At 49.2% G+C, this 16,248-nt stretch overlaps 2 protein-coding genes across 2 annotated transcripts in view; one reads left to right on the plus strand and one right to left on the minus strand.

Annotated features, from left to right (window-relative positions):
• The window catches only part of LOC139684162 (uncharacterized), a 1,455,962-nt gene that overhangs the window by 808,017 nt on the left and 631,697 nt on the right, over positions 1-16,248 (minus strand). Inside the window, 1 exon segment of the mRNA XM_071579763.1 lies at positions 6,261-6,918. Coding sequence (XP_071435864.1) covers positions 6,261-6,918 — 658 coding nt within the window.
• LOC139684161 (uncharacterized) overlaps positions 1-16,248 on the plus strand; it is a 1,434,678-nt gene that overhangs the window by 746,585 nt on the left and 671,845 nt on the right.

Here is a 16,248-nt window from a genome sequence, read left to right on the forward strand (position 1 = left end):
AATGCATTTCTATCTGGCGGAGATTCATCTGAAAACTGGTGTGACTTTGTCAGAGGAGTCTATCTTCATTGCTCCCTGTCCTTTGCTTTTCCTCAAGTTTCTTTCCCTTTGGACCTGTGATATGGCCCCAGGACAGCACAGCCCCTCCCTCTGCAGGGCAGCACTTCCAGCTCAGGGCCCTGCAGGGATCACAGGGTGGGAGCCAGGACCGACTGCTCAGGCTGGAGTGGACACACTCACCTGGGGAAGGGGATGCCCTGGATAAGAGCAAGGGAGCATTTCTGTGCCTGCAGGGAGAACTCCCTGGTGTCCTGGTTTGGGGCCCAGCTGGAGGTGAAGCCCCACACAGACACTCGCTCAGCCTCCCCTCTCTCCGCCCTCCAGCCCAGTGGAATGGGGAGGGTAATCAACTTGTACGTTCAGGTAAGAACAGTTCAGTAATTGAAAAAAAAAAGGACAATGATAATGGTAAATAATAATAGTAATGATAGTAAAAGAGGAAAGAACAAGTGATGCACAATGCATTTGTTCACCACCCACTGATTGATACCAGACTCCCCTGTCCAAAACCCACATCAGCCTCTTCCAGGTCACTCTCCCCAGTTTATGTACTGGGCATGATGTCCTATGGGGTGGAATATCCCTTTGGCCGCTTGAGGTCAGCTCTCCCTGCTTATTTCTTTTGGGAAACTGTCTTGGTTTGAGATAAGAAACTGCCAACCCCCCCAAGCACAGAGAGAAAGGCCTCCCTCCTAACACCAGGGAAAGGGAGGAAAAGAGAGGGGAAAGAAAAAACACGCTTCAAACCGCGTTTATACTAAAACTACATGTATTTCTCACAGAAAGAAAGAGACAATTAGAAGAGAGTACAAATACACACTCACACAGGTCTGCAAGAACAAATTCCTCACTTCCTAACGAAAACACAAATTCTACTGTCTTAAATACACATTACTTAAGAAAAGACTTATTCCCCAGGGAGACAAACCCAAGCAGAAAGGAGAGACCCAGAACAACACATTTTACTTTCCTGAGATACCCTGTGAGCCAGTGGTGGGCCTGGTCCTCTCCATCCCCCCTGGGACAGCATCGTGCGTCCTCCCAAGAGGAGGGCTGAGAAGCGACTGCCTTGACCACTCCCACACTGGTTCCTACTTCCCTGGAGATGATGTCATAATGTGGTATGGAATAAAAAAATACTGGCTAGAAGAGGTCAGCTGTTAGCTCAGCCCAGCTCAAGTCAGCTGACAACTTCGGCCTAGTCCAAACTTCAGAGCCCAAATTTAGGCCCACCTAAGTGAACCCATAACAGAACCTCTTTATGACAGAAGAGGAGACAGAAAGGAAACAAAAAAATATAGTCGTTGACGTGGTAAAAACGTGATTAGGAAACAACAAAATATCAGTGTGTTATCAACATTATTCTCCTTCTGAATCCTAAACAAGGCACTGCAGATATTAACTCCATCCCAGCTGCAAGCAGGAAAATATCCAGCCCTTACTCCATCCCTTTTAGGTCATCCAAGTCTCACACTTCCATTTCCCCATCATCTTCTCCAGTTCTGTCTTTTGATAGACACACACACAGACATCACTTTCTCAGGGAATGGAACAGCTCTGTCAAGGGTTCATAAAATGACCACAGAAATGCCTGATGAGTTCACTCAGGCCATGACTTTGACCTCCATCCCTGGGAACAGTCTCTCAAGCTGGGAAGGTGGTGTGGGGTGCTGGACTCTTGCAGGTTTCACATTTGAGCCAGTTCTGATTCCAGCACTGCTGCACTAGGCCAGTTTTAGAACAGTTCCCTGTTCCTTGGTGTGAGGGCAACGATCAGAGGAAAGTCAAGGCTCAGGTGCCCAGAACAGCTGTGGGTGAGATTGTTGCCATGAGGTGCTCAGGGGGATGGTGCTCACCCAGCCAGCACAGAAGGAATAATGCAGAGTGTTGGATAGTTATCAATGCCATACAATTAATCCATTGGCCATTCTCACCCCAAATCCAATCCCCTCAAGGCACACACGAGAGTTCCTCTCCTCCCACATCACTCTTCAAGTGCACCCAGGGCCTGGAACAAAAGCAATCCCTGGATGAGTTTGCCTTGGCCTGAGGCAGGAACAACTCAGAGTGTTTTTCCCAGCATGTTTTAATGGACACTACAGGAATTTTAACCCCTTACACAGTAACTAAACATTTTGATTGGGCAGGCCCAATCTTATTGCCAGATTCCGTCAGTGTGGACTGACAAGGTGGCCTTTGCTAAATGTGTATCCCAATGTTTGCAGGTCCAACCACCGACTGCTCTCCGTGTGCCCTTTCCCTGTCCATTGCACCCTTCAATCTTCCCAGAGGCTGCTGCATGGCAGGGCAAGGCAGTCAGCCACTCAGGCCAGGGTCTTTGGCCCAGGTGTCTGTCCGGTGGTTTTGGAATTGAGTCCCATAGTCTGATTCAATTCTTTCAGGGGTTCCATGTCACCATCAAATTTCCTCTTCCAGGCCCATGACAGTGTTCCAGGCAGTGCCATGGGACACAGGGGATCTTTCCAGCCTTCCTGTGCCTGTTTCCACCACCATAAGCACGTGCCCCCTGCTCTGAAGGATTTGGGGCAGTGTGATAGTCAGTTTTCCAGGCCTGCCCTTATTTCTATTCCAGCCATCCGCCTCCATCCCAAAGAGGATCCACCTGCTTGGCCTGTGTAACTGCAGCACATTTCACATTCATGGATACCCTGTGCAACAGTGTCCATGGCTAAGCCCACCCCTCAATCACAAGCCCAACCATATGTTCCATCTCTGCCTTGACGGCCCGAGGTGTCCTGAGTCCATGGAGCCAGGAATAATTCCCCCTTGTGCTGCCAATGCCAAGGCACCTGAGCCCCTTCAATGGCAGCAGCCTGACCAACCTGCAGGTTATTCTGCTGTTCTTCAGGGACCTGACTCTTGGGTACAGAAGCATCCCCATTGCACACCTTCACTGCCGGTGCTCCACCCAGGCAGTGATACCTTTGCAACAAAACAGCAGCCCAGATGGGTTTCACCCTGTGCTGCCAGTTCTTCTGACACCAATGCTGAACCCACCCCACAGGGTATGTGGCATCATCATGAGTGGAAAGAGAGAAGGGATCTGCTGGAGTCCTGACCTTCAATTTCAAGATGAGAAGTGACAGGGAGCAGCCCCAGAGGTGCAGGGCAGCTGCTCGAGGTGATGGTGGGACAGAGGGAGCTGTGCAGGCCTGGAGGGGCACATGGGCTGTGCCAAGTGCTGGCTCAGGAGCAGCTGGATGTGCCTCCTGCTCTGCCAGGGGGTGTGTGTGTGTGCCCTGCTGGGCAGAGTGAGGAGCATCTGCAGCTGCCCCTTGTGCCAGGGCTGTGTCTGCCTTTGCTGCTGGACACAGAGAGGCCAATTGGGCTCCTCCTGTGGCGCCAGGGGTGCCAGGGGCCCTGAATTGCCCTCTGTGCTGCTGCCGGGCAGGGCTGGCTGGTTCTGTGTGTGTGACAGTGTGCCCTGGGCCCTGCCGAGTCACAATGTCCCCTGGATTCCAGGAGGCCCTGCAGTGTCACAGTGTGGTCTGGGTTACAGCAGGCCCTGCAGTGCCACAGTGTCCCCTTGGGTTCCAGGAGGCCCTGCAGTGTCACAGTGTCCCCTGGGTTCCATGAGGCCCTCCTGTGTCACAGTGGCCCCTGGGAACCCTCAGGCCTGGCATTTATGTCCCTTGCAATATTGAGGCACTTTGGGGCACCAAAACAGAAGGAAGAGATTGAGCCATTGCAGAGTGTCCAGGAGAGGCAACCAAGATGGGCAAGGGCCTGCAGGGGAAAGGTGTGAGGAGCAGCTGAGGGCACTTGGTGTGTTCAGCTGCACAAGAGGAGACTGAGGAGACATCTCATTGCAGGTTAAATTTCCTGGGCAGGGCCAGAGGAGGGGCAGGCACTGATCTCTGCTCTGTGGGAACCAGGGACAGCACCCAGGGAATGGCCTGAAGTTGTGTCAGGGCAGAGTCAGGTTGGATCTTCCAAAGAGGTTCTTCCCCCAGAGGCTGGGGGGCACTGAACAGGCTCCCCAGGGCAGTGGGCACAGCCCCAAGGCTGCCAGAGCTCCAGGAGTGTTTGGATGATGCTCTGGGGCACAGGATGTGACTCTTGGGGATGGACCTGTGCAGGGCTGAGGTTTGGACTACATGATCCTTGCGGGCCCCTTCCCACTCATCACATTCTGGCATTCTGTGACACCAGCTGCGCTGATCCCAGTGCGCAATGACTCCCATACCCTCGCAAAATACTGTGGATGCTCCCTGTGTGGGGAGGGGTCCCAGCCCCAACCCAGCTGGTCTGGAGGAAGGGGAGATTCCCTCCTACAGGTAACTTGTAAATGAATATCGGTCCCCCACAAGCCACGTCCAACACGGCAGAATTGGGGATTATAACCTCCCTCAGGCAGCAGTGGAGCCAGGGGGTCACTGAGACCCCCAGAATGAAGGCGGGGCGGGGTGGGGAGGAACTCTTTGGAGCCATTTAGAACCACTAAAACAGACATAAAACAATAGGATTTTTCCGTCAATAGAGTCATCTCATCCCCCTGATTTCAAGAGGGTCAACTCAGCCAAAGAAAAATAGGAGCAAAACCCTCAAAAGATATTTAAAGGCCCCTGAACTGCTGCAAAGCAGCAGGATCCCCTCAGAAAGAGCTCTCTGTGTCCCTCTCTGTGGGTTCCCACTCCAAGTGCTGATGTCACATGTCCCCCACACTCCCTCACTTTACCCTCCTCAGGATAGGAGGGCACCACAGAAGCTCCCTCAGTTTTTCAACACGCCCCATCTAACGTTTCCCAAATCCCATCCCATTCCCCTTCAAGTCCCATCCCAATCCTCCCAATTTGCATCCAAACCCTCCCAATTTTACCCCATCTTCCCTGGATTTGTAGAATCCCTTCTCCTGCTGGTGACTCCCGCTAAGTGGGTTCAAATTGGATTAAACCATTTTGGGATGGGATTGAGTCATTTCAAGTTGGCATGGAGCCATTTTGGGGTGGGACTGAGGTGTTATGAGCTGACAGATCAATCCCTCTCAGATATTGGACTGCAAAATGATGGAGAAATGTCAGTCGGTCTGGACACCTCCAGTTTTGGAGAAAAAAACCCCAAATCCCCACAGAACCCTGAAATCTTCCTGAATATCTCTTTGATCCCCAAATTCCTGCCCGAATTCCCAAGAGAATGGTGGAAATTTAGATGTCTTTGTTAGATCTCTTTATTTAAACTTCAATTTCAGGTGATTTTAAGAGATGGAGATGAATCAAATAAAATATTTAAAAAAAAAACACAAAAAACCCGAATCATGTGAATGTATATGGGGTTGGGTTGGGTGGCCTTTAGAGAATTAGAATTATAGAATTATTTAGTTTGGAAAATATCTCAAACCCCATTCAGGATTGCTTTTGGCCACCTGAAGAACTAAGTGAGAGCAGGGGAGATTTTTAGGGTCAAAAGTCAGCCAATCCCCCTTCCCAAGGAATTTCACACATCAGTCTCTGTCCCCACGTGGGATGGTTCTGACTTAGCAAAATGCCAATTAAGCATTTCAGAGGAAAAGTCCCTCCTCCTCCCCACCCTCCTCCCACCCCAAAAAAAACCCAATAAACAAACAGCAGATGATAGTTCAGGAGATTATGGTACATTAAACAGAATAGAGAGAAAAAGTAAAACCCAAATAAAATACACACTACACACTAAGAATAAAAGCTAGCAAGAGCAATAAGAAAAAATTGCAATTCCCTAGAAAAGATAATAAAATGCTGGAGGGCCTTGGTCTCTCCCCAGGAGCTCTGAGCTTCACCCCAAGTCTTTGCTCAACCAGCAGGAAGAAGAAGGAAGATCCCTCCTCCCTCTCTTTTTCTCTCTGAGATGACGTCAGAATATGGTAGGCAATATCATTGGTCTGTAGAAGTCAACTGGCCTGACCTGGTTCAACTCAGCTGATTGTCCAAGGCCTACACTAAAAAACAAAGCCTGAATCTGGGCCTAACTACACCCTTGACACCATGGATGTTCCTCCCCCTGTGTAAATTCAAGTGCCCACAGAGAACCAGGAGGATGAGGAGAACACCAGCCAGGTGTGTTCGTAACCTGAATCATTGCGAATGTGGTTCAGCAGTTCTGTTCAAAATGTGGCTCTGGAGATGGGTGATGGAGTTGGAGCAGCAGACAAAGCTCTTCCCACATTTGGGGCACGAACTGGGCTTCCCTTAGTGGTGGGTGCATTGGTGTCTGGTCAAGTTAGAGCTTTTGGTGAAACTCTTCCCACACTCGTCACACTTGTATGGCCGCTCTCCAGTGTGGATACGCCGGTGGGTGATGAGGCTGGAGTTGACATTGAATCTCTTCCCGCAGTCGGTGCAGCAGAAAGGCCTCTCCCCGGTGTGTATTCGCTGATGTACAAGGAGAGCTGAGCTTGTCTGAAACCTCTTCCCACACTCGGAACACTCGTAGGGCCTCTCCCCAGTGTGGATCATCTGGTGGATGACAAGCTCAGAGTTCTGCCTAAAGCTTTTCCCACACTCCCCACAAAGATAAGGCCTCTCTCCGGTGTGGATACGGTGGTGCCTGATGAGGCTGGACTTGACATTGAATCTCCTCCCGCAGTCGGAGCAGCAGAAGGGCCTCTCCCCCGTGTGTGTGCGCTGATGGACAAGGAGATTGGAGCTTGTCCGACACCTCTTCCCACATTGAGAACACTCATAGGGACATTCTCCGGTGTGGACCTTCTTGTGATGCTTAAGGTTGGATCTGTGATTGAAGCTCTTCCCACATTGCTCACACGTGTAAGGCCGTTCCCCAGTGTGGATGTGCTGATGGCGAGTCAGATCTGAGCTCTGGCTGAAGCTCTTGTCACATTCCAAGCACTTGTAGCGCTTCTCCCTTCTCTGAAGCTGCTGCTGCACCACCAGATCAGAGCTCTGGCTCAATCTCTGACTGCCTTCCCCGGACACGTTGTGTGTTTCCTCCTCGGATGTCTCTTGGCTCGGCTTGGAGCTCCTCTTCCTGTGGGATCGCCGTGGCTTTTCCTCCCCAGTGACTTCCTGCACCATGGCACTGTTCAAAACAGCCTCTGCTGTGAAGTTCTGCCCGGGGGATTTGTCCTTCATGCTCTCCATGCTCAGCTCGGGGCCTGGGGCAGGAAGGAACAAGGACACTCAGGGCATTTGCCTCCGGCCCACAGGGAAGGCCAAGGACATCCCTCCAAACTCGGCCCTGGCAGGACGGTGTCGGCAGCGGGGTTGTCCTGCAGCCAGGGCCATGCTGGGCTGGAAGATGCAGCACAAGAGAGGGGCAAAGGGGCACTGACTTCCTCCTCACCTGCCTGGGGCTCCCGGGGCATCTTCATCTTCCTCGCAGCCTCTTCCTGCATCTTGTCAAGGTTTGGAAAGGAGAATTCCTGGTCTGGGGTAAAAAACCAACATGTTAGTATGTTGGTTGGGGGTTCCTACTCTCAAATCTATCTCTAGAAAGACACCAGTGTCTCAGTTTGAGATAATTTGCAAGGGGGAGTCATCATGGAGAGAAGTCTCCTCCCCAGGATTCCCTACTCAGGTGTCTGCAATGCAGAGAAAGTGAACAAATACATCTAAATGTAAGGGGGGAAAAGTCCAACTCTTCTTTACCAAGAAGAAATGCTGAAAACAACTCATAAACTGGGCTAAACAAACTTAGGAGGAGAAACTTCCCAAGCCCAGCCCACTCTGTCCAGTCAAGTTTGTGCCCAGCCCGCCCCTCCCATAAAACACACATGGCCACAGCACAGAGACAGAATGGCCCCCCTTCCATAGGATTCACCTTCCCCACACCCCAAAACCCTGGCAGGAACCTTGAGAGTCAGCACTGCAGTCAGGCTGTGCTGCTGGGACAGGCAGTCAAGCCAGTGGTCCTCACCCAGTGGTGTCTGTGGTCCTGTCCCAGTGGTGGTCACAGCTCAGATCCTTCCAGAGGGTGGTGGAAGCTCCAAGTGGGGAGCTGTGCTGGTTTAAAGGGAAACTGGCAGGAGAAATGAACACAACACAAAGGAGATTATAAGTCAGAGTTACAATTTGATGAAAGTATTACAAGAAATGCAATGATACAAAGTGAAAAATTGGGTTTAACCCACAAAAGCCCTACAGTATAACCGAGCCCCCTGGGGCACAAGCACAAAGGGGTTTGTTAGACCCTGTGCTGAACCCTGTGTGTCTCCCCCAAGTCCAAAGGAAAAGTCCAAAGTGGCAAACCTGTTGGTGCAGCTGACAGTTGCAGTCTGGTGGAGAGTGGTGGTCACAGGCTGGTTGAAGGTGGTGGTCTCCTCCTGTCGAGGTGTTGGTCCTCCTCTCAATCCAACGAATGTCCGCTGAGGTCTTCCCCCAGGATATGTACCCCAGGGAGCAGCCAGTCCCTCCCCCTGGGCGGGGAGTCACACAATGGGTGATTAACTCTGGTAGTCAGGGGGTACTTTGGAACCCTTGATGGCCCATTAGCAGCCACGCCCCCTCAGGCTGGGTGTCAAGGTGCTAACGACTCCCTGCAGGGGAGTTATCCCAGCTCTTATCTCACAGATGTCTTTCACAACCAGCTCCCAGCCTGAGGGGTCAGCTGTGCCCTGGGCAGCTGCTGCAAATGCTCCATTGTTAAGAGTTTTTGGGAAATGAATAGAGGCTGTGGAATACACAGCTTTGATCATCCACACAGGGATAAACTGGTCCCACCTGCTGAACTAGGACATGTAAGACAATTTTTAATTTTTTATTTAAAATTTTCAGGTACACAATGAGCAGCATCAGCCAAGATTTCTAATTGACAGAGGAGTCTTTTTCCTAAACTGTGCTCATCTGAGAGAGTTTCAAATCACTCATTTTGCTTTTAGGTTTATTAAATGATTCTCATTCTTGATGCTTTTTTTTGGCCATCACCTACAGACTTGCTGTAGTGGATAACATCGATAATAGGAAAGCAGAAGAGAATTAAATGGAAAGACAAATGAGAGCAAAAGTTATTTCTCTCTTTCAGTATTCTCTGAATTTTTTATACTTGTTTTTCTCTTTTTGTGGAAGGGTTCAGTGTCCTCCCTCCTGTGAGGGATGGTAAACACTCATTAAACACTGAAAACGTTCTGGCTGAGCAAAGGCAGAAGTGCAAGACCAAGCCTGAGCCTGCTGAGAGCTGAGGTTTGGCACTGGCTGCCCCAGAATTCCATAGAGAAAATAAGAACAATAATAAATTTAAGGTGGGATTGAGACATTTTCAGTGGGATTGGGCTGCTTTGAGGAGACAGATCGACCCTTCTCAGCTTTTGGGGTGCAAAGCTGGCAGAGACTGGAATGTTGATGGTTCAGGGCTCCAACACTCTCCAGCTGCAAAAGCAGTGGGTGCTTTGCTACCCATGCGCAAAGGAAACACCGAGGAGCGGAGGGGGGAAAACCCACCCCTGGAGGGGACAGGCTGGGCTTGGAGCTAGAAAAAAAAGTGGGATTTTTATGCTTTTATATCACTACAGACAAGAACCAAAACTGCTCCAAACCTACTTTCCATGCACACAAAACTGTTCTAAACCCTACATCTGCAGATATATTGAGAAAGTAAATCTAATCTTCCCCATGGGGTGGAATAAAAAGTATTTGGGTCGTCCTCACCTTCAAGGGTCAGGTCAGGTGCTGGACATTGGAGAAACTTCTGGCAGCTGCTCACAGAACCCCTCCCTGAAGCCCCTCCCACTACCAAAACCTGGTCTAGCTAACCCAATGCACTGCCCAGCATGGAATACCCAGAATGTGGATCTGCAGTTCTGTGCCCAGCACGGATCACCTGGAACGTGGGTCACCAGGTCTGTGCCCAGCATGGATCACCCGGAATGTGGGTCTTCAGGTCTCTGCTAAACAGGGCTCACAAGGAATTTTGGTTATCAAGTCTTTAACCACTTTGTCCACTGATGCTTGAGGAGGTGTGAGCTGCTCTGAAACCTCTTTCCATATTCCAAGCACTTGCAGGGCAGTTCCCAATGTGGATGTGTTTCATCTGCTTAAATACTGGAGAAAAAAAACAAAATGAACAAAAAATACCAATACATAATGTTCAAAAATTTCCTCCAAACAAAATTAAAACTTTACAAGTTTGTTGTTTATACCAAATCCTGTTTTGTTTTATTTATTTGTTTTGATTTTTTTCCCCTTTTTTTTCTTTTTTTTTATTTAATTGATAAGAGTTGGAGAAAGAGATTCAGAAAGGTTGGGGAAAAGGCAAGGTTACTTTCAGAAGCAAAGAAAAAGCTTGCTGCTAGAAGCTCCTTTTTTTGCTGATATATCCTGTGGGGGAAAACAGTTTCTACCTTTTTTTTTTCATTCTGTTTCTCTGTCCCTTGTGACAGATATCTCTGGCCCCAGGAGGCTTGGAATGCTGTCTTTGGATATGTAGAGCTCTTGCTCAGGAGAAGGTATTTTTTTGCCTTTCTGGGCTGAGCAAAATCAGTTCCGCATGAGAAGGTGAGAGAGAGGGAATTAGGGAGAGATTTTCCATTATGGTAACCGGTTTGCTCTCTTTCCTTTTCCCTCTCTGAATTCTCAAGGTGCCTTCTCTGAGTTTTCATAGTGTTCCAGAAGGTTTGTACGTGATTTTTGGCAGGCAGCTACGAGCCCAACAGCAGGAACCTTTATGGCAGGCAGGCTCCAGCAGGATGCTCTGGCAGGAAGTTTGTTTGGGAGCTTTTAGCAAAATGTTGACAGAAAACCTTTCAATAGGATGATTTTGGCAGAGAAACAGTGGAGGAACATTGTTCCTTGAAATTCTGTATTATGTGAGTGTCACAGGGGACACACAAAAGTCCCCACTGATCCATCCTGGGGCTGGTTCTGCTTCTCCCAACCTCGGCTCCTCCCTGCAAGGTTCCCCCAGGACTGTTCCCCACAGCCCCCCTAATAGCTGGGACTGGTAAGAACTGGGAAGCTTTACTGGGAAAAGTGGAATCAGGTGGTGTTAGACTAAAAGCAGGGGCTGTGGGGACATGCAACCCCTCCAAAATCAGCAGAGGGATGGGGGTGGATGGTCCATGCTGTGGCTGCTGATGGCTCAGGATCTCAGTGGGGAGAGAACAGGGGGTGACACTGAGGTGGTGGATCCCCTGGGAGGGCACACATGGGGGTAGGGACAGGACCCCCAGGAACCCCCTCCCTTTTTGGGACAGGTAGAAGCTGAGCATCAGCACCAGGACGACGAAGACCAACATGAAGCCCCCAATCCCTGTCACTGTCTTGCTGCAGGCAGCACGTGACAGCTCTGGGAGGTCTGGGGAGTCTGGACCTTCCAAAACTTCTAACTGAGCCTCCAGGACATCCCCAAACCCTCCGTCCTTTGCCCTCAGCTCACCCAGGACCATCTTGAACCTTCTCCCACCCCCTTCAGGATACCATTCTGCCCCGCAACCCCCCCCCCATCCCAACTAGGATGATTCAATCTCACTCCCAGCAACACCAGGGCTCTCCTTCCAATTCTTCTCAGCCCTACAAGGACTCCCCAAAGCCATTCCCAATCCCTTCATAGCCAACCCTGGCTCCTTCATATTTCACCTCCAATTGCTCCCTGGAGCACTGAAAACCCATTCCAGTATGCCAAGTCTCCTAAACCCCCTTTCCAGTAATCCCCCAAGGCCCCCAAATCCCTCCCAGTTGATCCCATGGCTTCCCATACCCCCCTCCATGACTCTCTAAACCTCTTCTGGACCTGTCCATTCCCTCCCCAAAACCCCCGGAATTACCACCAGGCTCCCCAAACTGCCTGCCAGTTTCCCAAGGCTTCCCCAACCCCCTTTGCGAATTAGTCCCAGGATCCCCAGCCTTCCTCCAAGAGTCCAGGCCATACCCCAGTCCCAGGTGAGGGGGTGCTCCAGGCTGATGTGTCCCACCCAGCAGGTGAAGGTGATCCTTCCTGGGGTGGATTTCCAGCATCACCAGCAGCTGGTGGGTCCAGTCCATATTAGGGACCATGTTGGTGGCCACCAAGGGCTCCAAGAGCTCCTGCCCACCCTGGAACCACCTCACCTGTACCTGGGCAGGGTAGAAATCCATCCTGGAGCAGAGCAGGGGCCTGGGCGGACTGGGAGCTCAACAGAATCAGTGAGGTGGAAAAGCTGGTGGGCACTAGGAGAGAGGCAAGGGGGCTGCAGGGACACTCAGAAGGACTGGGAATGTTCTGGGAAGGGTTGGGAGAGGCACTGAGAGAGACAGAGGACATGGGGTGACACATGAGGCTCCCTATTCCTTATTCATTCCTGGAGACTGTTCTGTCTCCCCTCCCCAACCCTGGACCTTCCAATCTCTGCTGTTTGGGCAGGATCGTGCCCCATTTTGGGGCTCCTGGGTCCAGAGGAGGAAGGAGAACAACAGGTTTGGTGCCCAGGATTGTGTCAGGAGGTTCAGCAGCCTGGGGGGGTGTGTGGTGGCCTGGGTGGTTTCTCTCTGCCCTTGGCTGTGGGGTCTGCAGGGAGCAGTTTCTCCTGCTCTGTTTTCACCCTGGTGGAGTGCTGGGCCCCTGGGCAGGTGGATGTTTCTGAGCTGGAGTGTTCTCACACACACCAGATGTGTGTGAGGGACACTGAGGTGTGTTCTCCTTCCCCAAATCCTGTTTCTTGCACATACCTGGTCCTTTCCTGGAGCATCTCCTGCCAAACTGGGTCCTTGCATGTTTGCACAAGAGCAGAAACCGGGTCATTTGCAGTGGCACTTGTTGGGGGACCTGCCCTGCTCCTTGTGGCTCTGCCTGTGGGGAGAGGAAGGGTCTGGGGACGTTTCCTCTTCCAGGATCCCAGTTGTTGTGGTACAACTCTGTATTTGGTGCCACAGTGAACTTCTCTAATCAAGGTTGAAGAAGATTTGCAAGTGTGAAAAATTCCCAAGTAGGTTGATAGACAAGGAACAGAGCTGCATTTTGGAAGATGTTAAAAAAACTAAAAGTATATATTGTTCAGTAACACCACAGGGACCACCCAAGCCCTCAGGCTACAAGCTGGGTGATAGAGAACCCTGGGAGGCACAGGATTATTTCTGTCTTCACACCAATGACTCAGCTGTGATAACTGTGATAACTCCCCTCTGGAGAGCCATCAGCACCTTCACACCCACTCTGAGGGGTCATCTCTGCTAATGGGCCATTAGGGGCTGGAACAATAGGCAGCTCCAATAACCCAGACCATCAAAGACTTCAAAGCAATCCCATGACTTACAGGGTCAAATCACCCATTCTGAAAGTCCCCACCCTGAGTGAAGTACTGGGCTTTTCCAGTGGAATCTGAGCACCCAAAATCTTTGGGGTTTGGGATTTCTGATATCACTATTTGGATCCAGGTAGGGACTAATAACAAAACAGGGCTGCAACTGCCACTCTCGACCAGACTGTGATGATAATCCTCACCAACAGGTTTCTCTTCCTTTTACTGTTGACTCAGGGTCACCACGTGGCATTCAGAAGGGTGGCTGATGAACACCATAATGTTCATGCCCCAGGGGGGTGCGTTATACAACTGTTTTTTTGAGGCTTCAAACAAATATTTTTGTATCATTACATTTATTGTAATCTTTCAAATAAATTCCATCCCTGACTTTTAAATTTCCTTGATTTGTCTTCATTTCTCCCCACAGTGTAACCTTTAAACCATCACACACATTTATGACCTTCATGATAGAAGTTCACTGTGGTACCAAATATAGACTTGTAACACTTGCATATGGGCTGCAGTTCTTCCATCATCTTCTTTGGCAATGAAATGCAAGTTAGAAGATTCTAAGGCTTATTGAATAAAGCAGCAGTCTGTCACCTGCCAGACTGATTCCTGTCTTAGTTTAAACTTTCTTTATGTTATAACTTTGCTATTAGTGTGTTTCTAAGCAGAGAGGAATTTGTGTAACCTGAAACTGCTGTACTATGTCTTGGATAAAAGGAGAAGCTTTGTTCTGGAACCTGAAAATTCACGTCAGGATTTAAAACAACACACATTCCTGAAGAATAGATCTATACATGAATTTGTTTAGAAATCCTTGTCTTGATCTTTCAAACTCCATCTGGGTTGAATGATACTGCTGTGAGGTCAAGATGTTTGCCCACAGGTCCAGCTCTTGAATTTCTCTTTCATTCTGTGGTCTGGAAGAGAGGAGACTGATGACTGCTACCAGATTGGTTTGCAGCCAAAAGAACGAGCATGGCACAACCAGCACTGTACTCACCTTGGTTTTGTTCTTAGTTTTGTTCAGTATTCATTAAAAAGAGTTTAAAAAGTGGATTATTGATGAGATTTCCAAATGAAATCATGAAAAAGGTTCTGCTGTGGTCTGGGCAGCTGCTGCAAATGATCCATTTTTAACAGTTCATCAGAAAGGCCACAGAGTGAGCAGAATCCACAGTTTGGGTTATCCCCTCGTAGTCACAACTGGTCCAAGCTCATGCAATTGTGTCAGTGTATTAATCCATTGCACTCCATGTTTTGCTGGATCCTCACCCCTGAGAAGACCAGAAAACCGGGACGTGCTGTTATTTTGGTGCAGTGAGAGCAGCGTTATGTTCTTGCCCCAAAGTGCCTTTGACAGCAGCACAGTTTCCTCTGAGGGACCTGTGGAGACTGAGGACTTTTCTTTAGGGTCTCCGGAACTCTTGAATATTTGTCTCAGCTTCTCTCTGAAGGTGGTTTTGTGATTCCTTCTCCAGGAAACTTTGGAGAACATGGCTGTGCTGGGCAGCCAATGGAAAGAAAATATTTGGTTTTCCTTCAAATAATTTCTCGTCACCCTCCTACCCCTATTATTAATCCTGTTATTAAAAGATGCAGAGAAAAAAATAGGCTGGATCCATGATGGCCCATTAGCAGAGGTGAAAATCTCCAGGCCATGTGTGGGAATTGTCTCAGTGCTCCCAGGGGGGAGTTATCACAGCTCAGTCCCTGTGCAAGGCCGAGGAAAACACACCTACCTGGAGCCTGAGCTGGCAGGTGTGCACACCCTCACAACCTTGGGGGTCACTTTGCACATCATCAGCTCCACCTGCACTGTCTGAGTCATCAGCATTCCAGCCTTTCACACCTGGGCACACATTCTTCTGCCAGGAGAACAGGACCACCCTTATTTAATCTCAAATTCCCCTCCCACTCCCAATTAGCAGGAATTTTGGGGAACAGAGAAAAGAGAAGGAGGATACCAGAAGTTTTGTGTCACCCAGGACATTATCCACCACTCTATTCCCTTTTCTTTTTTTTTACCCTTTTCCCCAGTATGCTCTGAATAACACATTAACTCTGCACCTCTCTATCCAATATTATACACAAATAGGAACAATGGAACAGGCAGTTTCACACCAAAAATAGGTCCTCTTCAGGTACACACCATGTTTCCCCATTTTTCTGAATTACCCACCAAGTGCAACTTTGTCCTTGAGCAAAATCAATCCCACAGATGGGTTTGCCTTTGCTTGAGACAGGACTGATCCACACGGTTTCCCCTGACACACCTCTCAGGTGCACTGTGGGGACTTTCTCTCCATCTGTGCTGTGAAGGGGCTCTGATTGGGGTTATCATCCAGTTATTAAAATTATTAGAAATGTCTCTGCCCAAATTAAGGTGCAAAGAGGACCAGATGCCAAAGTCAAGAGTGTGGATTTTATTTAAGAGTAAATGTGAGGCAAAGAAAGAGAAATAGAAAGAAATAGGAAATAGGAGAGGGGGAGGGAAAGAGGGTGACAGAGAAAAGTTAAAACAGGAAATGTATCCCCACTCCATGGAACCCAGTGGTGTCCTGTGGGTCTGGATCTGCTGTCTCCTTGGTGCTGAGGATCCCCCAAAACAGAGTCCAGGATGATTTTTCTGGGATATTTTTCTCTGTCTCAATTTATCTTCACAACATTCCTTTCCAATTAATGTTCCACAAAGCTGCACCCACAACTGAGAAATGTCAGTGGTGCAGAGTGCAAGTATTTCCTAAAATGGTCACAGGTCTTGGGAGCTGGGAAAAGGTTTTCCTGTATTTTATCCATGTCCCATTTTCAGTCCAAAGCTGAAACTCCTTCTGATTCAGGAAGGGGGTCTCAACCAATTCCCATGGAATAGTTTCTTTTATTCTGTTAAGATTTGTTGGTTCACATGTCAAAATCTCTGTAAGATTTAGACAAATTATCATAATAAATCTGAAGCTTTCTGAGGAAAAACACTGGGAAGGTTTTTACATATTTGTATGATTTCAAACATGCAAAAACTCTTG

Source organism: Pithys albifrons, chromosome 33 (genome assembly GCF_047495875.1).
Source record: "Pithys albifrons albifrons isolate INPA30051 chromosome 33, PitAlb_v1, whole genome shotgun sequence".
Lineage (NCBI taxonomy): Eukaryota > Metazoa > Chordata > Aves > Passeriformes > Thamnophilidae > Pithys > Pithys albifrons.